The 26,013-nt window shown below is 28.5% G+C and overlaps 1 protein-coding gene across 1 annotated transcript in view; it reads left to right on the forward strand.

The window, feature by feature from the left end:
• Positions 1 to 3,225: 3,225 nt before the first annotated feature.
• LOC107661162 (nidogen-1-like) overlaps positions 3,226 to 26,013 on the forward strand; it is a 51,827-nt gene continuing 29,039 nt past the window's right edge. The window contains exons 1-7 of the mRNA XM_016450630.1: positions 3,226 to 3,451; positions 10,188 to 10,490; positions 12,169 to 12,401; positions 17,080 to 17,441; positions 20,009 to 20,149; positions 22,364 to 22,615; positions 24,986 to 25,186. Of these exons, the coding sequence (XP_016306116.1) occupies positions 3,263 to 3,451; positions 10,188 to 10,490; positions 12,169 to 12,401; positions 17,080 to 17,441; positions 20,009 to 20,149; positions 22,364 to 22,615; positions 24,986 to 25,186 (1,681 nt within the window). The 5' untranslated portion in view covers positions 3,226 to 3,262. The remainder of the gene's footprint in view (positions 3,452 to 10,187; positions 10,491 to 12,168; positions 12,402 to 17,079; positions 17,442 to 20,008; positions 20,150 to 22,363; positions 22,616 to 24,985; positions 25,187 to 26,013) is intronic.

Here is a 26,013-nt window from a genome sequence, read left to right on the forward strand (position 1 = left end):
CTGTCATCAGTCCGCCATTGTTTCACCGCCGGAGCAGATGTAGACAAGAATGACTCCTAAGAGATTGAGGTGTTCTGTTGTTGGATGTAATAATGAACAGCAGTCGTCATTTACTCCTGACATCTGAGCCGCTAAACTCGCAGTGGATTATGTTTGTTTCTGAAGGGAATGCGCCCCCAATCTACATAAATGCGTCTATGTTCGCGCGAATCATTCATGATCCAGCTTCACCTCCAGAAGAAGTGAGTATAATGTTTTGTAATGAATCTTTGCAAATCGCCTTTCCTAATAATGTGCTAATTAGCAAGTTTCACAATGAATGCGGCTAAAGTAAACAGACCCTCAGAGAGCGGCTCCGAAGAGAGGGGCGGAGTCAGCAGAGCTCATTAACATTTAAAGGAAAATGCTACAAAATCGGCTTGATCTGAAAAGAGCTGTTTTTGACAGAGTAAAAGGTGTTTTTTACACTACAATTGAGAAATTTTAACCAAACTATGTTACAGACTTTTCATTAAGACCCTAAAGAATCATATTCAACTTGTGGAAAATGGGCATCCTATGACCCCTTTAATAACTTCAGGTTGTAAAGTGATTATGAGCATGTGTAAATGAGTGTCCCCTCAGAAGTAAGGGCCCCAGGCTCTTAACTGAAGCCCCAGGCAGAGGCAGCTCACATCTGGACAGAGTTTTGTGTGTTTTCATTAAAATGGTTTAAAGCAGCGGTGAAATCCAGCACAAATAATATAGCAGTGAGTATTTTAAAAACCGTATTTTATTTATTTGTCGCGTCACGTTCCAGTCTTTGATTAATCAACTGTTAACGACTTGTAGACAGAACACTCAAATTTATTTTTATTTAATTGTAAAATTGCATTGGTGGGAACAACAGATATTTAATAATTTGATCAAAATTATTGCTAGGGATAATTTAGTAGTGTCTGATATCGGTAGGATCATGTCAGAGCGTCTCTACTAAATTCTACACCCTTGAAAATCATAACAAGTGATGTCTGACTTTTATAGTTCTCTCCTTAAATATGAAGAGATCAAGCAACAGATTTATGAGTTACTGCACATTTCACAAAAAGCTTATGAACATAATTATAATATTAGTCAGACACTGAAGTGAGCTGCTGTTTTTGTCTCTTCTGAGGAAGATTCATTCACTTGTTTGTCAGTGAACTCACACAGAGACATTTTAGTCAGATTTTTTTAATGTTCATCTGATCTCATTTTGTAAGTGACTCTTCTTTCTGATTTAAAGATGTTTTCTTTGGATTGTTTAACGACTCGTAAGAGAATATAGGAAAATACAATTTTATTAATTTGTGTTTCCTGCTAGCTAAATTTCACAAACATAAACAAAAATCTGGCTCTAAATCTCTTTTCTTTTTTTCAGAGTTGATCTAGACGAGTAGCCTACATGGAAACTATCCGAAGTTCTGTTCATCCTAAATCAGTGAAAACTGCATCTCTATAATTTTTTTAAGGAGTCTGATTCTTTTTCCTTTGTTTTGTTTTTGTAACTGTGCTGCTTAATGGTTTGATGCCTTCTACTGTTTAATAAAAAAAGGAATCAGAAAAAAAGATTCGCGAACGCGAACCCTCAAGGAATTTCTGATCTGAAACAAATGACTCATGATTCGAATATTCTATCTGAAACGAATGACTCGTGATTCGAATATTCAATCTGAAGCAAATGACTCGCGATTCGAAGATTCTATCTGAAGCAAATGATTCGCGATCCGCGCTTCGAAGTTCCGATCTGAAACAAATGACTCGTGATTCGAATATTCGATCTGAAGCAAATGGCTCGCGATTTGAAGATTCGATCTGAAGCAAATGACTCGCGATTTGCGCTCTGAAGTTCTGATCTGAATCAAATGACTCGTGATTCGAAGATTCGATCTGAAGCAAATGACTCCCGATTTGCGCTCTGAAGTTCCGATCTGAATCAAATGGCTCGCGAATCGAAGATTCGATCTGAATCATATGACTCGTGAATCGAAGATTCGATCTGAAGCAAATGACTCCCGATTTGCGCTCTGAAGTTCTGATCTGAATCAAATGGTTCGCGATTCGAAGATTCGATCTGAAGCAAATGACTCGCGATTTGCGCTCTGAAGTTTTGATCTGAATCAAAAGATTTGCGAACCCGCTCCGAAGTTCTGATCTAATGATTCACGAGCCATCGCTTTTTAAAACGTAGAAACTGCACCTTAGAAGTGGAATCAAATAACTTATGGGTATTCCAATGAATCCAGACTATTTTAACAACAGTAGGCTGTCTCGAAGCGTTTCTCCCAGTCAGATATAGCTATTTGATGATTCAGCTGTTAAGTCTTACGCAGTTGTTAAATTCATAGTAAAGTGATACATACTTTATTCATAGTAAAGTGCGACAGTTTTTATTTTTGCCAATGTTTGTCCGATTTTAACGTTGCTGTTGCTACGTTTACCTCTTCATTGCCAAAAGAAAATACCTGCTCTGCCTCTAAAGCACCTATAAAGTTACTGAAACTGTAGAAAATGTCACTTATATAGGCTATGTGGACGTAAACCACTTTAGTATGTGTACTTAAGATATTCGAAAAAAATCGAATCGAATCGAAAAAAACAGTAGGCTACGCTTTTTCCTCACAGAGAGTCTTTGACGATCCCGTTGTTAAATACTCGTAGACAGAAGACTTACGTTTATTTTTATGTAGTTGTGAAATAAATTAATAGTGAAGTGATAAATGGCGATAGTTCTTATTTTTGTCAACGTAGTAACTGAAGCCGCTGTTGCTATGATTACTCCTCAGTTGAACAAGATTTTAGCGCCAGATAGAAATAGGCCTACCTACTCTGACACACTTGTAAATGTTCTAAACGTAGAAAATACCTACACTCTAAAAAATGCTGGGTTGTTTCAACCCAACTTTGGGTCAAATATGGACTAACCCACCTGTTGGGTTAAATTTTTACATTAAATTTTTAACCCAAAAGTTGGGTTAGTCCAAATTTGACCCAAAGTTGGGTTGAAATAACCCAGCATTTTTTAGAGTGTAGAATTAAACGACTTTAGTATGGGTACTTCAGTGCACTCCCCCACCCCACCTTTTGTCTCGAGGGTTCAAATCTCCGCAGTAATGTAAATGATTTCCGAGGCTCCTCCATGAACTCCGCCCTTCATGAACTCCTCTCGCACCTCTAGAGCTCATCCCCGTTCACTCCGACGGACAATAAACGCACGTATATGTGGTGTTTCTAGAGTTGTATAATGGCTCTTCTGCGCAGTGTTGGGCTTCTGGCTCTGCTGGTGTCGGTCCGGTGTCTGAACCGGGAGCAGCTCTTCGATTACGGGATCCGGTTTGGCGACCAGATTCTGGATTCTGGAACCGATTCGGTTCGAGAGCTCGAGCTGGAGCAAACGCTCTTCTTCTTCAAAGGAAAGTTCGACAAAGTTTACGTAAGTAACTTTTCAAAATGCATTTCAAGTTTTTCCTCTTTGTTGTTTTTCTTTTTTTTTATTCGCGCTAAGCATATTCATAATTATAACGCGTGTCCCCTAATATTTCCAGTGATAATTGGCAAATTAATTTAAATAAAAGAAACTAGTGTATACAGATTATGTATAAAGTTTAAAACCGACACAAGTTCATTATCAGTATGAATGAATGAATGAAGTGAAATCGTACAAATTGTCCCCAAGAGATGTTTCATGCATTTCTATAAGCATCTTATTGGGGATCATGTTTTGTAGTTGCTAAAATACTTTGTCCTATTGACCAAAGAAGCAAAAGTGTTCTCAAAAGTCATCTGTTGATCACTAAACATTTTCTATAGTCTACAAATCCAGCAGTTATTCAGTTCATATTAAGATGTCTGCCTCCCACTTTCTCTCCTTCTTGGTCTCGGAAGTTGTATATCTACAGTAAAAGCCCCCCATGGAAAGAAAACACTGGGGAGAGACATAAATATTTACTTTAGGGGTCTGTCCTGATGTGGTTTCTTTATAAATGTGCTCATTAGTCTTGCATGTTTAGGTTCTGGAGGTTGATCAAAGATCTACAGCTTTCTATTACTCTCTAGCGTTTAACCAAATTGGTTCTATGCTTATGTTTTTCCATATTACACTCTTAAAATAAAGGTTTATTGGCATTAAATGGTGGTTCCATTTGGAATCTTTGGAATTGGACAAAATGTTCTTCACACTAAGTTCTTTTGAGAACTGTACACTTCTTTGGGGATCCAAAAATGGTCCTTTTCTCGCTTTGCTGCAAAAAAACTTTATTTTTAAGAGTGTTGGAGCCTTTGCATGATATTTTCAATCACTGAGATGGTTTTACATCTGACATTTGTAAAAAAAATGACATTTTCCATATGGCCTGTCCACTGATAGCCAATGAATCCCTCCTTATGTGGGATGTTCCACAGAACTCATGGGAACGTTCCTGTTGTTGCAAAAACACAGAAAACACTGGCTCTTAGAAACAGGAGTCAAGAAGTTCTTTTGTCCATCTCTCGGTAGACAGAAGTGCCATTGTATGTTTCTGTGATGGCCTTCTCGTTTTGTCTCCATGCATCGTTGACGTTTTGCCAGAGGCTTCAGTGTAGATGACTTTGATGGCTCCAGCCCAGAGGTTTATATAAGCACTTCCACCTGTCCAGCTGCATGTGGTCCATTCATTTCTAACAGCATTTACATTCCTGATGGACCGTCTTCAACAAAGGTTGCCATATTACCTGGTTTGAACACAATGAAAAAGTAGGAGGAGCTCCCATTCCCACTGGAACCTCAGGATTAGTTCAGGATTGTGAGGTACTCAGCTGGTTTTCCTCTAGATCTTGGTTTTAGATTGGACGTCAAGAACAAAAGATATGGCTTTTTAGCAGCTACCTGTTTCCATTACTTAGAGATGGGAAATAAGAACAAGATCATTCCATGATTTAAGTCATTTTCAACCTAAGTATTCACTATGACAAAAGTAATTTTAAATGAAAATCTTTACCATTAAATAATTAATTTTCAACCAAAATATTCACAGACACAAGTCATTTTCAACCAAAACCTTTACCATTAAATAATTAATTTTCAACCTAAATCTTTACCATGAAACAAGTACTTTTCAACCTAAGTATTCACTATGACAAAAGTAATTTTAAACTAAAATCTTTTCCATTAAATAATTAATTTTCAACTGAAATCTTTACCATGAATTAAGTCATTTTCAATCAAAATCTTTACCATGATATAAATAATTTTCAACCAAAATATTCACTATGACACAAGTATTTTTCAACTAAAATCTTTACCATAAGTAAGTTTCAGTCAAAATCTTTACCATGATACGAGTAATTTTCAAAAAGGTCTTTACCATGAAATAAGCAATTTTTCAACCAGAATCTTTAATATGACTTTCAACTAAAATCTTTACCATGAAATAAATAATTTTCAACCTAAATATTCACTGTGACACAAGTATTTTTCAACTAAAATCTTTGCTATGGCACAAGCAATTCAACCACAGTATGGTAACTCCACCACCGTATAGTAATTCTGTCTGAAATCAGAGAAACTACTGATTAAAATTAAAGCCATACCTTATATTTCTCAACACTGTCACTTAAATGGCGTCTACTTAAATTTGGGAAATGAACATTAATCACACTAAATTTGGAGTCTCTACCTCAATCCCTCTAGCGCCACCAACTGTCCAAATTTGCACTCAAGCTTATGCTAAAAAAAGGTCTAGAAACATTTTTTTCTGATTTGTTTTCATCATATCGCCCAGGCATTATTGACATAACAGTGTGACTTTCTATAAAGCTGCTTTGAAGCGATGCATATTGTGCAATGAAAATAAATTTGCCTTGACTTTTTCAGTTCTTGCCATAGGGAATTGTGTTGGTAGCATGCAGAGCTTCACCACTCTATAGGATTCGAGCGATGCTTCAGACCTGATCTGTTTCTTCTTTAACTCTTCGTTTGTTTCCCGTACCCCTGCCGTCTGGGTCGAGGTTGTGTCGCTCCTCCAGGTGGCTTAGATATCTCCTGGCCTCCCCTGAGGCGATGCATGTGTGAGGAGCAGCTGCAAGGGCTCATGGGGGTTGATAGTGGGGTCAGCGCTCGAATCTATTGCGAAACTCTTTGATTCTGTGAACAATCTCCAGTCCATCTTCCATAAAGCCAAGAGTTATCATTGTTAATTTCTGAAGCGATGTAAGACGAGCTGAAGTTTAGCAGTGAATCTCAACATTTATGACTCTAAAACCCTCCGTTATTCACAACAATATTGAAGAGCCAACACTTCAAGTTTCTGATAAATAATTAAATATCACGATTTTGTACGTTTTAAGAGCTGAATGTTTTTAAAGCATTGTGGTATTTCTAATTTGCATGACATTTTTCATTTTTTTTAAAAGGATAAAAAAATTTTATCAGATTTTTTTTACGTTCCAATTTCTAATTTCTATAAACTTTGCAATACGTAAAGAATATGCAATGTTTTTGTCTCGCAATATGCAAGAATATCCAAAGTTTTTTTCTTGCAAAATGCAAAAAGATGCTAAATTTATTATTGCAATATGCAGGACGATGCAGCGTTTTTTTTTTTTATTGCAATATCCAAGAATATGCAAAGTTTTTGTCTTGCAATATACAAGAAAGTGTAACGTTTGTTATTGCAATATGCAAAAATATGCAAAGTTTTTGTCTTGCGATATGCAATATTCACTGCTGAGCTGCAGCCATCAATTAAATAATTAGATTTCAATAATTCAACAATTAAATAATTTCTATATCACAATTTCAGAAGTTTTAAGAGCTTAATTTTTTCAAGAATCACAGATTCATGTTGTATTTATTGGATAAGGATAAAGGATAATGGTTTTTAAAAAATATGTTTGTTCACAGTTTCTACACTGAATAAAATTTGGCGTAGAAACCATTTTTAATCTGAAATTGCTAGTAAATTCAACACATAATTGCAAAGAAACTGCATATGACACATTGAATCAAACATGAAATTTTGCAGTAGGAAGACTGAAATAGTGTATTTTTTACAACTTAGAATAACAACTTTTTACAACTTTTAAGATTTAAGAACATTTGAATCACTTCATTAAAAATGAATCTTCCTCATATATCTATATTGTCCAAGACCGTATGAATCCTGTTTTTTTCAGAGACAAATCAGTTGTTGAGGGGGTGAATTAAAATCAGAAATATCTTTATTTTTAGCTAACTTTAATGCATATTTTAAATAATTTTAAGTCAACTTAGAAATCTGACCCTCTTTTTGAGAACCAGTGGCTTAGAGGTTTGTTCAAATCACTGATCATAACTATGAGCTTTAGTAATAGTTGTGCTTAACTTGATAAGATGTTGCCTAAAATGCCTCTAAATAATAGCAGAAGTTTGAGGGAAATCTGTTGTGTAATTTGAGACTTGTGTGAATTATTCTGACCCCTAGAAACAGAGACGTCTTCCATCAGATCACATGACGAAACTGCAAATGACCCAAGAAAAGTGTGTTAGTCCTTTAAACGTTTGTTTCAGCTGTCAGAGACTCTACATCGAGCTGAAGTCAATAGCTGGTGTTCTTCCAACTGCTTCAGTCACTCGTGCATGCATCTCTTTATGGATGAAAGCACGGTTATCGGGGTTTCAGGGTTTTTCTTTGCATGTTTGACACTTGAATGGTTTTGTTGCTAAAGGAAAAGCATTGGATTGAAATGGTTTCAAGCTATAGTAGACTAATCTTGTGTTTTAATAGCTGTATTTCCAGACTCGCGCATGTCGGTTTAATGGTTCAACAACCAGCAGACGTCAAACACAGATTGTGGGGGTTTGATTTTATCACTTTGGTGTAAAGAACATCCTCCGTTATTTGAGGTTCAAGATCCTGAGAAGCCAGCCAGTCTGGATTTTGTTACAGAACTATTTGTTATACTTTGTTTGCCATTATTGCTTGATCTTTTAGATTTAAATCTAGTGTAAGCAGTAAGGGATTGGAGAAGACCTTCTTTTCAGTTCAACTTCCCTGCAGTTTTACTTAAGTAGTTGCCAGAAACTCGTTAAAGAAGAGCTTTTACACACACAAACATGCCGAGTTTAAATGGCACAACACCTTTTGAAGTGTGAAGGCATTCGACTGTAACGAGCACCATCACCGTTAGGAAAGAAAGATCACAGAAAAACATCGCTGTTTGTTTTAGGCTTCAGCTATGATGATGTTGTGTCTGTTCTTGCAGAAAAACATCTAATAATTTGCAGTTTTTCAGAGCAGACAGTGATTTTACTTGTATTTAATGCAAGAACAGCTAAAAGAGTCACGAGCCACTGATTCTCACTCGTATAGATTATTACTAAACAAAACTAAATTTATGCTCGCTTATACTGTTTTTACTGTGAACATTGCTTTTGTGCCTTAAGCAGTTTTATTGCAATATGCAAGAACATGCAACATTTTTTAAATTGCAAAATGCAAGAATATGCAAAGTTTTTATTACAATATGCAAGAAAATGCAACATTTGTTATTGCAATATGCAATGTTTTATTGCAATATGCAAGAATATGCAACATTTTTTAAATTGCAAAATGCAAGAATATGCAAAGTTGTTATTACAATATGCAAGAAAATGCAACATTTGTTATTGCAATATGCAATGTTTTTATTGCAATATGTAAGAATATGCAATACATTTTATTGCTATATGCAAGAATATGCAACATTTTTTATTGCAATATGCAATGTTTTTATATGCAAGAATATGCAATAGGTTTTATTGCAATAAGCAAGAATATGCAACATTTTTTTAAATTGCAAAATGCAAGAATATGCAAAGTTTTTATTACAATATGCAAGAAAATGCAACATTTTTATTGCAATATGTAAGAATATGCAATACGTTTTATTGCAATATGCAAGAATATGCAACATTTTTTATTGCAATATGCAAGAATATGCTACATTTTTATTGCAATATGCAAGAATATGCAAAGTTTTTATTGCAATATGCAAGAATATGCTACATTTTTATTGCAATATGCAAGAATATGCAACATTTTTTTAATTGCAAAATGCAAGAATATGCAAAGTTTTTATTACAATATGCAAGAAAATACAACATTTTGTATTGCAATATGCAATGTTTTTATTGCAATATGCAAGAATATGAAACATTTTTTTAACTGCAAAATGCAAGATTATGCAAAGTTTTTAATACAATATACAAGAAAATGCAACATTTTCTATTGCAATATGCAATGTTTTTATTGCAATATGTAAGAATATGCAATACGTTTTATTGCAATATGCAAGAATATGCAAGATTTTTTTAATTGCAAAATGCAAGAATATGCAAAGTTTTCATTACAATATGCAAGAAAATACAACATTTTGTATTGCAATATGCAGTGTTTTTATTGCAATATGCAAGAATATGAAACATTTTTTAAATTGCAAAATGCAAGATTATGCAAAGTTTTTATTACAATATGCAAGAAAATGCAACATTTTGTATTGCAATATGCAATGTTTTTATTGCAATATGTAAGAATATGCAATACGTTTTATTGCTATATGCAAGAATATGCAACATTTTTTATTGCAATATGCAAGAATATGCAATGTTTTTATTGCAATATGCAAGAACATGCAACATTTTGTATTGCACTATGCAATGTTTTTATATGCAAGAATATGCAATACCTTTATTGCAATAAGCAAGAATATGCAACATTTTTTATTGCAAAATGCAAGAATATGCAAAGTTTTTATTGCAATATGCAAGAATATGCTACATTTTTATTGCAATATGCAAGAAAATGCACAAGAGTCTGCAACGTTTCTATTGCCCTATGCAAGAATATGCAAAGTTTTTATTGAAGTATTCAAAAATATGTGAAGTGTTTGTGCGATATGCAAGAAAAGAAGTTCTGCTCTCTAGTTATGCATGTCTGTAGAATTTTTAACCTTTTTTACCGCTCCTCAACAAGCCACATGATATGAATTGTTATTCCTTAAGTTATGCACATATGTGTAATACATTAGCACTCACGGTGTCGTTTAATTCAAAACTAATTTATTTTACCTGTACATATCAGTTTCTCTCCTAGCCACTGTCATAAAAAATCCAAAACAGATTCATATTGGTTTAGACCTCTACATATTTATGTTTCATGTCACACCCTCTGCAGGTCAGCACCAATGGCTTCATATCTCTGGCTGAACCCACCGATGAGTCTGAGTACTTGGGGAAGATGCCGGCCAGTTTTGGTATGATTGCAGCCTTCCTGGGAGATCTGGACACCACCGATGGGGCCGGTCACGTCTTTTTCCGCCAGGATAAAAGCCCTGATGTGCTCCAGAGAGCCGCAGAGCACATTGGCCAAGCATTTCCTTCTGACGACGGGATCGAACCCACTCACACCATCATCGTCACCTGGGAGAATGTGGCGCCTCAGTCTGAACGAGGAAGAGGAGATGAATATGAATATACAGTACGTCCCTCAATTCTGAATGTTTTGCACTTACAAAAGTTAATTATGAAGCCGGCACAACAGCATCTACAAGTCAAGTCACCTTTATTTAAGTTTTTATTGCGATATGCAAGAATATGCAAAGTTATTGTTTTGCAGTATGCAGGAATATGGATTTTTTATTGCAATATGCAAAAAATATGTAGTTATTGTCTAGTAGTATGCAATAATTTGCATTTTTTATGCAAAATGCAAGAATGTGCAAAGTAATTGTTTTGCAATATGTAAGAATATGCCATTTTCAAATATATGCAAAGTTATTGTCTTGAAATATGCAAGAATAGGCAAAGATTTTTGCAATATGTAAGAATATGCCATTTTCAAATATATGCAAAGTTATTGTCTTGAAATATGCAAGAATAGGCAAAGATTTTTGCAATATGTAAGCATATGCTGGTTTTTATTGCAATATGCAAAGTTATTGTCTTGAAATATGCAAAAAAATGCAAAGTTATTGCCTAGTAGTATGCAATAATATGCTATTTTTAATGCAATATGCAAGAATATGCAGTTATTGTCTTGAAATATGCAAAAAATGCTAAGTTATTGTCTAGTAGTATGCAATAATATGCTATTTTTAATGCAATATGCAAAGTTATTGTTTTGCAATATGCAAGAATATGCATTTTGTATTGCAATATGCAAGAATATGCAAAGTTATTGATTTGCAATATGCAAGAATATACCACTTTTTTATTGCAATATGCAAAAATTTGCAAAGTTATTGTCTTTCAATATGCAATAACATGCATTTTTTAATTGCAATATGCAAGAATATGTCAGGTTTTTTGCATTATGTAAGAACAGTTATTTATTGCAGTATGCAAGAATATGCAGAATTGTTTTGCAATATGTAAGAATATGCAGTTTTCAAAAGCAATTTTCAAATATATGCAAAGTTATTGTCTTGAAATATGCAAGAATAGGCAAAGATTTTTGCAATATGTAAGAATATGCAGTTTTCAAAAGCAATTTTCAAATATATGCAAAGTTATTGTCTTGAAATATGCAAGAATAGGCAAAGATTTTTGCAATATGTAAGAATATGCTGGTTTTTATTGCAATATGCATGAATATGCAAAGTTATTGTCTTGCAAATGTAAGAAAATGCAAAGTTATTGTCTAGTAGTATGCAATAATATGCATTTTTAATGCAAGAATATGCAGTTATTTTTTGCAATAAATAAGAATATGCAGTTTTATGATGCATTGTTCAAAAATATGTAGTTATTGTTTTAAAATATGCAAAATATGCAGTTTTTGTATTGAAATATGCATATAATATGCAGTTATTGTCGTGAAATATGCAAATATATGAAAAGTTTTTTCCTGCAGTATGAAAGACCTTGCAATTCTTTTCTTTATTGAAATAAGCAAGAATATGCTAACTTTTTTTCTTGCAATATGCAAGAATATGCAGTTTTTTTTATTGCAAAATGCACGAATATGCAATATTACAACTCATTTATTTCTATAGCACTATAGCAATACAACAGATTTTCAGATGTTTCAAATCATGAAAATAAAAGTGTTAATGTTGCAAAGTTCTTCAAATTTAATTTCAGCTTTAAAGTAGCTGTAAAAAGACAATATTGTCATTTCCTTCCTGAAATGCAGACTTGTTGTAAATCTGTTGCAGAGAAATACTTTCCAGCTGGTTGTAGCAAACATGGAGTCGGCGTCGTATGCCATCCTGCTGTATCCAGAGGAGAGCATGCAGTTCGGCTCCACTGTCATGAATGATGAGGATCAGCTGGTTGAAGTTGGCTTCAATGAAGGGAAGGTGGTGGGCTGGTTCGGCTGGGGGTCCACTCAAGGAGCTTACTATCGCATCACTCAAGACAGCGAGGAGTCAATAAGCGCTCTCGCACAGTAAGAGCCTTTTTAAACATAGTTATGAAAGTGAAAGTGAAATTATTAATTGTGTATTATTAATCTGGGCTAATTATTAGTCAGTTATTCATAAATGCAGTGGTTTTGTTCCCAAAAAAAAAAAAAAGATTGTATATTTAAAAAAATCATATATGAAAATGATTAATATATAAAAAAAAATACCTACCTAATTTAAGTAACAGATTAATTTGTGCCAAATTACTATAGAGTTTAATCGGACAATAAAATGTCCCCGTTTTTAACTAAACAACAGTAACTCTCTATATTAAATATTGAATAAGTGAATGAATTTGTGCTAAATTAATATAGAAACTATGAAAAACTATATATAATTACTATAGAAACTATAAAAACTGATAAGTGTGTTAAAACATTATTTTATGCATATATATATATATATATATATATATATATATATATATATATATATATATATATATATATATATATATATATATATATATATATATATATATATATATATATATATATATATATATATATATATATATATATATATATATATATATATATATATATATATATATATATATATATATATATATATATATATATATATATATATATATATATATATATATATATATATATATATATATATATATATATATATATATATATATATATATATATATATATATATATATATATATATATATATATATATATATATATATATATATATATATATATATATATATATATATATATATATATATATATATATATATATATATATATATATATATATATATATATATATATATATATATATATATATATATATATATATATATATATATATATATATATATATATATATATATATATATATATATATATATATATATATATATATATATATATATATATATATATATATATATATATATATATATATATATATATATATATATATATATATATATATATATATATATATATATATATATATATATATATATATATATATATATATATATATATATATATATATATATATATATATATATATATATATATATATATATATATATATATATATATATATATATATATATATATATATATATATATATATATATATATATATATATATATATATATATATATATATATATATATATATATATATATATATATATATATATATATATATATATATATATATATATATATATATATATATATATATATATATATATATATATATATATATATATATATATATATATATATATATATATATATATATATATATATATATATATATATATATATATATATATATATATATATATATATATATATATATATATATATATATATATATATATATATATATATATATATATATATATATATATATATATATATATATATATATATATATATATATATATATATATATATATATATATATATATATATATATATATATATATATATATATATATATATATATATATATATATATATATATATATATATATATATATATATATATATATATATATATATATATATATATATATATATATATATATATATATATATATATATATATATATATATATATATATATATATATATATATATATATATATATATATATATATATATATATATATATATATATATATATATATATATATATATATATATATATATATATATATATATATATATATATATATATATATATATATATATATATATATATATATATATATATATATATATATATATATATATATATATATATATATATATATATATATATATATATATATATATATATATATATATATATATATATATATATATATATATATATATATATATATATATATATATATATATATATATATATATATATATATATATATATATATATATATATATATATATATATATATATATATATATATATATATATATATATATATATATATATATATATATATATATATATATATATATATATATATATATATATATATATATATATATATATATATATATATATATATATATATATATATATATATATATATATATATATATATATATATATATATATATATATATATATATATATATATATATATATATATATATATATATATATATATATATATATATATATATATATATATATATATATATATATATATATATATATATATATATATATATATATATATATATATATATATATATATATATATATATATATATATATATATATATATATATATATATATATATATATATATATATATATATATATATATATATATATATATATATATATATATATATATATATATATATATATATATATATATATATATATATATATATATATATATATATATATATATATATATATATATATATATATATATATATATATATATATATATATATATATATATATATATATATATATATATATATATATATATATATATATATATATATATATATATATATATATATATATATATATATATATATATATATATATATATATATATATATATATATATATATATATATATATATATATATATATATATATATATATATATATATATATATATATATATATATATATATATATATATATATATATATATATATATATATATATATATATATATATATATATATATATATATATATATATATATATATATATATATATATATATATATATATATATATATATATATATATATATATATATATATATATATATATATATATATATATATATATATATATATATATATATATATATATATATATATATATATATATATATATATATATATATATATATATATATATATATATATATATATATATATATATATATATATATATATATATATATATATATATATATATATATATATATATATATATATATATATATATATATATATATATATATATATATATATATATATATATATATATATATATATATATATATATATATATATATATATATATATATATATATATATATATATATATATATATATATATATATATATATATATATATATATATATATATATATATATATATATATATATATATATATATATATATATATATATATATATATATATATATATATATATATATATATATATATATATATATATATATATATATATATATATATATATATATATATATATATATATATATATATATATATATATATATATATATATATATATATATATATATATATATATATATATATATATATATATATATATATATATATATATATATATATATATATATATATATATATATATATATATATATATATATATATATATATATATATATATATATATATATATATATATATATATATATATATATATATATATATATATATATATATATATATATATATATATATATATATATATATATATATATATATATATATATATATATATATATATATATATATATATATATATATATATATATATATATATATATATATATATATATATATATATATATATATATATATATATATATATATATATATATATATATATATATATATATATATATATATATATATATATATATATATATATATATATATATATATATATATATATATATATATATATATATATATATATATATATATATATATATATATATATATATATATATATATATATATATATATATATATATATATATATATATATATATATATATATATATATATATATATATATATATATATATATATATATATATATATATATATATATATATATATATATATATATATATATATATATATATATATATATATATATATATATATATATATATATATATATATATATATATATATATATATATATATATATATATATATATATATATATATATATATATATATATATATATATATATATATATATATATATATATATATATATATATATATATATATATATATATATATATATATATATATATATATATATATATATATATATATATATATATATATATATATATATATATATATATATATATATATATATATATATATATATATATATATATATATATATATATATATATATATATATATATATATATATATATATATATATATATATATATATATATATATATATATATATATATATATATATATATATATATATATATATATATATATATATATATATATATATATATATATATATATATATATATATATATATATATATATATATATATATATATATATATATATATATATATATATATATATATATATATATATATATATATATATATATATATATATATATATATATATATATATATATATATATATATATATATATATATATATATATATGTTTATTATAGTTTTAGTTATTTCAGTACATCAAGTTAGACTAAATTAACTAGCTTTGGCAACTATTTTATTTTATGTCAGTTAGCATTTCTTTTATATCAGGAAACGAAAATGTTTTTTATCTGATTCAGATCTGATTTTCCCTCTGGTCTTATTAAATATGAATGTGTTGCAACTCCTCTTCACTCTTCTCAGGGAGACGAACTCGGGCCAGCCTGGCGTTTGGGTCTACGAGATCGGCACATCTCCGTTTTTCACCTCCATCACACCTGGAGAGGTCACAGAGGTCACAGAGGTCACAGAGGTCACGACTGAGCAGACTATGGTGGACACTCCGGTCCCCGAGCCGTCCGTCCCGTGGAATCGACCTCATGAGGAGCTTCTGACCTCCGAACCTCCGAATGAAACGCTCGCCAGTCCAGAGCCGTTCGCAGAGTCGTCGACGCCGGACGAGCCTCAGTATCGTTACGTTCATCCACGACCGAAGACGCCTCAACAACAACAACCGCAAAACCCACAGGTGCTGATCATCGACGAGGACGAGCTGAACATCGACGGTGAGAGAAAAACACTGATTATAGGGGTAGGGCTGCATGATAAATCACAAAGAAATCACAATCGCGATTAGGCAAAATAAAGCGATAAGCCCCAAGAAGCCGTGGTTTACAGTGAATTTATAACAGCTAAGGGGCGTTGTTAGGCATTACAACAGCTTTGAACGCAGCTCAGCCAATCAGAATCAAGCACCGGAACTATCTGTTTTATAAGCTGCGATAAGTCATGCGCATCTTGCACGGTTCTGTGATCAGCAGTAAATCTCCATCTGAAGGCCAGAGAAACTTCAAATACGCCTCGCAGAAGAAACCCTGGAAATCCCTATCGCTGCAGCTGAATAAACGGAAGATTTAACTGCTTTCATTGATTCAACATGACTAATAAATACAGGACTACGACAATATATGTGACCCTGCAGCACAAAAGCAGTCTTAAGTCGCTGGGGTATATTTGTAGCAATAGCCAACAATACATTGTATGGGTCAAAATTATCCATTTTTCTTTTATGCCAAAAATCATTAGGATATTAAGTAAAGATCATGTTCCATGAAGATATCTTGTAAATTTCCTACCGTAAATATATCAAAACTTAATTTTTGATTAGTAATATGCATTGCTAAGAACTTAATTTGGACAACTTTAAAGATGATTTTCTCAATATTTAGATTTTTTTGCACCCTCAGATTCCAGATTTTCAAATAGTTGTATCTCGGCCAAATATTGTCCTATCATAACAAACCAAACCCATTTAAAAAAATTGACCCTTATGACTGGTTTTGTGCTCCAGGGTCACATATGGTTTATCTGAGTTTGTCTTATTATCATTTTTATTATAATAAAGTATATAATAATGCAATGCCTTTATCACTGCTTAGAATACTATGAAATATGTTGCGTGCCTTATTCTATGTAAGAAGCCACATCATCTCACAGAAGGATTTATTTCAAACACTCGACTGACGTTATGAAGTGAGTTTGGAGTAAAAATGTTATTAAATGTGGTATTTTCACATGCTTTCAGATGGAGCAGCATTTACTACACAGAGCCGTAGTTCACTGAGAAGCTACGCAAACAGCTGTCATTATCGCAGAACGATGTTTTCGATTTCATAATCGCGCGATTATATCTTCTGCGATTTTTTTGCGTAGCTTGTCAGTGAACTACGGCTCTGTGTAGTAAATGCTGCTCCATCTGAAAGCACGTGAAAATACCACATTTAATAACATGTTATGAATTAAACTCCCTAAACTATAGGGAGCCGTTTTACATTACTTTAAGGTACAATTAACAACAGAGCCCAAACTTAAATTCAATTACTATTGATTTTTAACTATAAAAATCAATGCTCAAATTAAAAATTTGTATGCAAACATGCAGTTTTTAAATTAACTTCTAAATTATACAATTTCTATTTGTTGTTGAAATATAATCATTTACACAGTGGCTGTCAAAACTTGTTTCATAAAAGATCTTTTTAAACATACATTAAATAATTAAGACATCACTAACAGGTAAAGTAAAATAGAATTAATTATATAGTCTAATATTTCCTCTCTAGACTTAATTTCTCTAGTAAATAACGAGCTGTAGACACTAGCTATGTTTCCATCCAAAGTTACGAATTAAACTAATGTGCAAAATTGGAATATCGCATAAAACATTTGCAAATAAAGCACCGTTTCCATCCAGTTGAAGAGAACAAAATCGTCATTTCCTGATTAACTTGCGCTAAATATCATAAAATTCGCTGCAGTAGGAGAAGACTCTGTATATAATATTTTTTCGTATACAATAAATTACGAGCTTCAGAGCGCACTGACCAAACGCGGTCATGTTATCTTATTTTCGGAGAGTCTGCTGTTTAGGAACGCAGTTTTGGGAGTTAATTATTATGAAGCACTTTGACGAGACTTTGCTCAAGCATTTTAGACTGACAAAACTAGCATTTCAGATGCTGTGCGACGAGATCGAGCCATTGGTTTATCCAGGTATGCTATCCCATCTTTTTTGGTGCGCATTAACGAGTTTATTCGGTAAAAGTGTTTGCATCGTAGTTTATGCGCATGTTTTCTTATCGGATAAGATCCAATTTATCCTACTTAGTTAAGTGCATACGTTTTTTATGCGCATTTTTAGAATTTATGCACATCTTGGCGTTTCCATCCAGCGTCTTTTTATGCGAAATCCCAAAATGCGCATAAAAATAGGTGGATGGAAACATAGCTACTGATGACTTGCCTGAGGTAAATGAAATGACATTTTGTTTACAAGCTGTTTTAATGACGTCTTTCCAAGATTCATGATTATTTCGCGTTATAACTAGTAGTAAATAGGAAGGGATGATCGCACTGCCATCAGAACTGAGGAATTTATACAGCGATCTGTCTTGCCACATCAAAGAGCGCCAAAACGGCATTTATTGTCTGGATTTCATGGAAAAATTGAAAGATTTGTTTGGAATACATGCGAACCGAACCGAAAGACCTGTGTACCGTTACACCCCTAAATTATATTCAGCTGAACAAGTCTAAATTGTGTGTCCATATCAAATGTTTCTTTTTTTGGCAGTGTTTTCTTATAATTACGAGACGTGCTCCAGTAACAAGCACAAGTGCTCTGTGTTCGCCGACTGCAGAGATTACGCTGCCGGATACTGCTGTCACTGCAAACCTGGTTACTACGGCAACGGCAAGGATTGTGTCGCCGAAGGTGAGTTTACGATTACATCGCAACCAGGTTTATTATCGCTTGCTAAAACTAAATTTTAAAAAATGTATTAAAATTAAAATAAAACAAATGTCTTCACTTGAAGTAACTTGAAATAAAATAAACATAAACTGAAATAAAATAAATTCTAAAATAAATTTTAAATATATAAAAAAATTATTTTATTTCAGTTCTTTGCTGAAATTTGTTTTATTTTAATAAAAATAAAAATAAAATGTCTTCACTTGAAGTAACTTGAAATAAAATAAACATTAACTGAAATAAAATAAAATAAATTCTAAACTAAATTTTAAATATATATTTTTAAAAAACTTATTTTATTTCAGTTCTTTGCCTAGGAAACAGTTCTAATTTTTGTTTAGTCGAAGCACTAACATATCTAAAACTAAAGCTGAAATAAAAAATAATAAAAAAAACTACAGATATTTAAAAAAAAAATAAAAATGTGAAAAAAACCACACACACAGCAAAATCAGTAAAACTTGAACTAAAATGAAAATGAACATTTTTTTTTCCAAATATTAATAAAAATGATAATAGTATATTTTAATGATATTAAAATAACACTGGGTCACATAATTTTAACTCTAAACATACATTATCAGGATATATATTGTTTAGTTTGCAATAGTAGTTAACTAAAACTAAAAATAAAAGTATAAAAAAAAGTTTGTGTTACTTGAAATACAATAGCCATTAACTGAAATAAAGTAATATTTAAAAAGTAAACTTATTTTATTTCAGCTAGTTGCCAGGGCAATATATCTCGTTTTCCTTTAGTTTAATTTTAACTAAAGCTAAAACCATTAAAAAACATTTAGTCACTTGATATAATGTTAACTGAAATAAAATCATATATTTTATATATATATATATATATATATATATATGCTAAAAATAGCCTTGGGACCAGTCGATTAAATCGATTAAAAAGAAATGCTTAGTTCTGAGAAAAGGTCATGCTTCATTTGTTTGCAGATGCCACTTGGTTTGATATTTACTATTTAATGCAGTAAAATTCATTTTTAAATGCGTTTTAAATGTCACTTAAGTGTTTAGAAACTGTATTTGAATGGGTCAAATAATTTTTGTCATGTTTGATTTCAGGAAATTAAAAAAATAGGTTGAATGTCAATTTTTGGTAAAAAAAAATTGGGTGTCATTAAATTATTATTCTATAGCATCTTGTCTATCATCTCTGAAAATATCTTGGCAAAATTCACTTCTTTAGTGCTGAAAAATAGCGATTTATTGCAGCAAGCAGAAAAGACTCTTTCTCTAGTTTGCTAACACGCGTTGCGGAAGTGCTTTCCCTTAACACTTAACACTACAGACAGTTCACCTATCAAAATAAACTATGTAACGTATATAATAAAGGTGCATCAATGCACAGTGAACTACAACATGCAAAGTTCGGGGAAACGTTAGTCTGCTTGTGTAATGATGCATTATAGCGCTCCTGACAGAGCTGTCACTCTTAAAGGGACCAGCACCATTTTCATATTAATGCTATGCATTACTTTCATTTAGTTCAAACGGTGACAGCGTGAAATAAAACTACAAGTTTAGAACACAAAACTTTTGTTAGGTTCAAGCTATGGACCAAATAAAAGCTATTTTGGAAATAGTTTGAACCCAGTTTTATATGGTATCAAAACCTATAATAGGTAAAATTTCACCATGTGGTGGGTTTTCCTAGATCCAAGCCGTTATATTGACGTCTTTGCGCGGCTGAAACACTGATTGAGCGATTACATGAGACAGGATATGGATTGTAAAGTTGTACTCTTTCTTTTAACTTACCTTCGGATGTTTAGTCATGTTTATTTTGTGCTATAACTAGTAATAAAGCGGAGGAGATGATCAGTTCACTGAGGTGCTCCAGCGATCTGTCACTTCACGTTAAACAGCGCCAAAACGGCATTTATTGTTTGAATACTGCAATACAATGGACAGAATTTGAAATCTGAGACTTTGCTTCATATTAAAAGTACCAAAGCACAATGCTTATTGCGATTTATTGGATGGGAAGTGCCCTTCAATGTTGCATCCATTAACAGAAAACTGGCTAGAATAATCGATTCTTGGGATTTAAGAATCGATATCGTTCTGTAAAAATGAGAATCGATTAAAATTGAGATATCAATATTTTTTTACCCAGCCCTACTAAATATCACATCTTTTCCGACTCCCAAGGCAAGCCTCAGAGGATGAACGGGAAGGTCAATGGCAGGATCTACGTCGGTGATTCTCCGTCTCCTGTGGAGTTTTCTAACAATGACCTGCACTCGTATGTGGTGACTAACGACGGCCGGGCGTATATCGCCATCAGCAGCATCCCATCCAGCATCGGCCCGTCTCTGCAGCCCCTGCCGGCTCTGGGCGAAACCATCGGCTGGGCCTTCGCTCTGGAGCAGCCCGACTACCAGAACGGTTTCAGCATCATCGGTGAGACCTGATCAGTAACTATTTATAATTATCTATTTTAAAGACATTTTTGGCTTATGTTTATACAGTTACCTCTTTGTCTCTTAAAAAAAGAATTTCCAACCTTGATGCAATATTGTCATAAAATGAGTTTTGCTTCCAGCTACTGCTTTATCATTATTATTATTATTATTATATTAACTTTATATCAACATTAATCATTAATGATTTTTTATATGTAATAATATTTGTTATATTATTGATTTGTTATTGTTGTTGTTGTTAATAATAATAACTTAATTTAACAATATTACTAACATTATTACCATTCATTATTTTAATTATTATTAGATTAATATTATTAACTTAATATTAACACTATTATTAATATTGTTTCCATTAATCATTTAAATAATTAATAATATTCATGAAATTGTTTCTTCTTCTTCTTCTTCTTCTTCTTAGGTTAATAATATTAGCTAAATATTAACGATATTAATCATGTATAATACTTCTTATTTTTTACAATTATTATTATTATTGTTGTTGTTAGGTTAATAATATTATTTTATATTTATATTAATAATATTAGTGTAATTATTAATTCTAATTAATAATATTCATGAAGTTATTATTATTTATTATTTTTGTTAGGTTAACATACATTTGATTTCCAGCCATGGTACTCATATCATTATGAAATCTCAAAACGTGCCTTCAGCTACTTGTTTGCCTGTCATAGCATAAAATTCATTAATTAAATGTATTAATATTTGAGCCCTATTAATATGATGTTCAAAAAATTTATTAATATTTATTACTGTTAGAGATTGTTTAAATAGTATTATTGCTTTGGCAATCACCAGCACGTGAGACACGTTTGTGTAACCTTTAAATAACGTTATAAGCGCGACAAGAAAACTTCGAATATTAAAAAAACGTTCAAGTAACATTTTATTTTGGGTGAAAATAAAGTTAGAAATGTAAGGAATGTTTTAGGAACATTTAAATAACGTTATCATGATGACAAGAAATCTGGACATATTTCCATCCAAAGATGCAAATTTAACTTATGCGCAAAACTGGAATATCGCATAAAACATTTGCGAATAAAGCACCGTTTCCATCCAACGATTCAAAGAGAACAAAATCGTCACTTCCTGGTAAACTGCCACTAAATATCTCTAAGAAAACTAGGAGAAGCCACTGAATATAATAATTTACTTTCATATATAATAAATTACTTGCTTCACTTGATGCTAGTAATTTTAATAATTTTCGAACCATCTCAAATCTTCCTTTTATTACCAAAGCACTGGAGAAAACGGTGTTTATTCAGCTACAGTCTTTCCTTAGTGCAAATCAGATTTTTGAAACTTTCCAGTCTGGTTTTAAGCCTCTGCATAGCACAGAGTCTGCTTTATTACGGGTCTTTAATGATACTTTGTTAGCGACTGACTCTGGTGACTCTGTTATCCTAATTCTGTTAGACTTAACCTCTGCTTTTGATACAGTTGATCATAAAATTCTTCTATCTCGACTAGAATATTTTGTGGGCATCCAGGGAACTGTTCTTAGCTGGTTCAAATCATATTTAACAAATAGAAGTTTCTCTGTCAGATTGGGTCATTTTTCTTCGTCGCCTGCTAAACTTTCCTGTGGAGTGCCGCAGGGTTCTATTCTCGCACCCATTCTTTTTTCTTTGTATTTACTTCCTTTGGGCTCTATTTTCAGAAAGCATAGTGTATCATTTCACTGCTATGTAGATGATACCCACATTTATTTACCTCTGAAACAAAATAAACATGCTGCTCTGGAATCTCTTTTTGCATGCCTTGATGAAGTGAAAATGTGGTTCTCTCAAAATGTCTTATTTCTGAATGAATCAAAAAGTCGAGGTTATAGTCTTTAGCCCCAGTGAAAAAAACAAACTTGAAACTTGTGCCTCAGAGCGAGCAGACGTAACACAATAAATGCTGTCCATGCTTTTAGAGGTGGATGCCTGCTGTTTGGGAGCGCAGTCGTGTAAGACAGTAATTATACAGAAATACTTTGACGACAGACTTTCCTCAGGCATTTCAGAACGACCAAAACAACATATAGATGATGTGAACGAGATCGGTCCCCTTCTAGTCAAATTATCCCGTCTCATAGCGCAAAGTCACATGACTTTTTCAATGCGCATGGTGGAATTAAAAAAAAAACAATTGGTGGAAAAAGTTTATCCTACTCAATTGTGCGCATACGTTTTTTATGCGCATTTTTAGAATTTATGTGCATCTTGGCGTTTCCATCCAGCGATATTCCAAAATGTGCATAAAAATAGGTGGATGGAAACATAGCTAATGTTTTTCTAACCTAACTTTGTGGCCTGGGTCCCGGTCTCCGCAGGAGGGGTTTTCACGCGACAGGCCGAGGTTGTCTTCCAGCCCGGGAACGAGCGGCTGAGCATCAGGCAGGAGTTTGGCGGCATCGATGAACACGATCATCTGCTGATCAGCACCGAACTGGACGGCAGGATCCCAGAGGTGCCTCGAGGAGCCACGGTCCAGATCGAGCCCTACAGCGAGATTTACCAGCACTCCAGCAACCGTGAGACAACTTCTCCGATTCATGAGACCTGACAGTCAGAAATATCATCATCTCAAGCTCGTAAATGACTGTGCAAAGTCGTTTTTTCCAGTAACAAACTCTGGATTCTCTATGACACCTGGGTTGTGACATTCGAAGCAACTCTGTAGTCAATTAAGTGACTGTAATTCTGTTATTTTTAAGGAATATTGGAATATGTTACGAAATGAAATTAGATTAACACAAGATTTAAGTTATTTTATAGTAATGTGAACAGTTGTTTTTAAAAGAATCCAGAATTGTACTCATGTTTTAGTAATTTACACCTAATTAGACATGCGCTTTCAATTTTAAACAGGCATTTAATTTAATTTAATTTAATTTAATTTAATTTAATTTAATTTAATTTAATTTTATTTTATTTTATTTTATTTTATTTTATTTTATTTTATTTTATTTTATTTTAAGGAAAAGTCTATATAGGAATCAGAGAAACAAATTAACCTGTTCAATATCATTAAGATATTATTATAGTTTTTTAAATTATTTTGAATTTGTTTTTTATTTTTAGATTTTCTGTTTCCATTTAATTTTAATTTTAATTTTTTCTTTTATTTATTTATTTTTTAGACTTATTAGTTTTGTTGTTTAGTTTTTTAATGTTTATATAGTTTTTAATCATTTTTCTTTCAGTTTTAGTTTTATTTATTTTTGTACATCAAGTTAACTAAATGAAAATGAGAAATTTTGCCTTGGTAATTGGCTGAAATAAAATGTTACATTATTATTATTATTATGGTTAAAGTTTTAATTGTGATCGTACATCAATTAAGTGCTGTAATTCAGTC

Source organism: Sinocyclocheilus anshuiensis, unplaced genomic scaffold (assembly GCF_001515605.1).
Source record: "Sinocyclocheilus anshuiensis isolate Anshui unplaced genomic scaffold, SAMN03320099.WGS_v1.1 scaffold2737, whole genome shotgun sequence".
Taxonomy (NCBI): Eukaryota; Metazoa; Chordata; class Actinopteri; order Cypriniformes; family Cyprinidae; genus Sinocyclocheilus; species Sinocyclocheilus anshuiensis.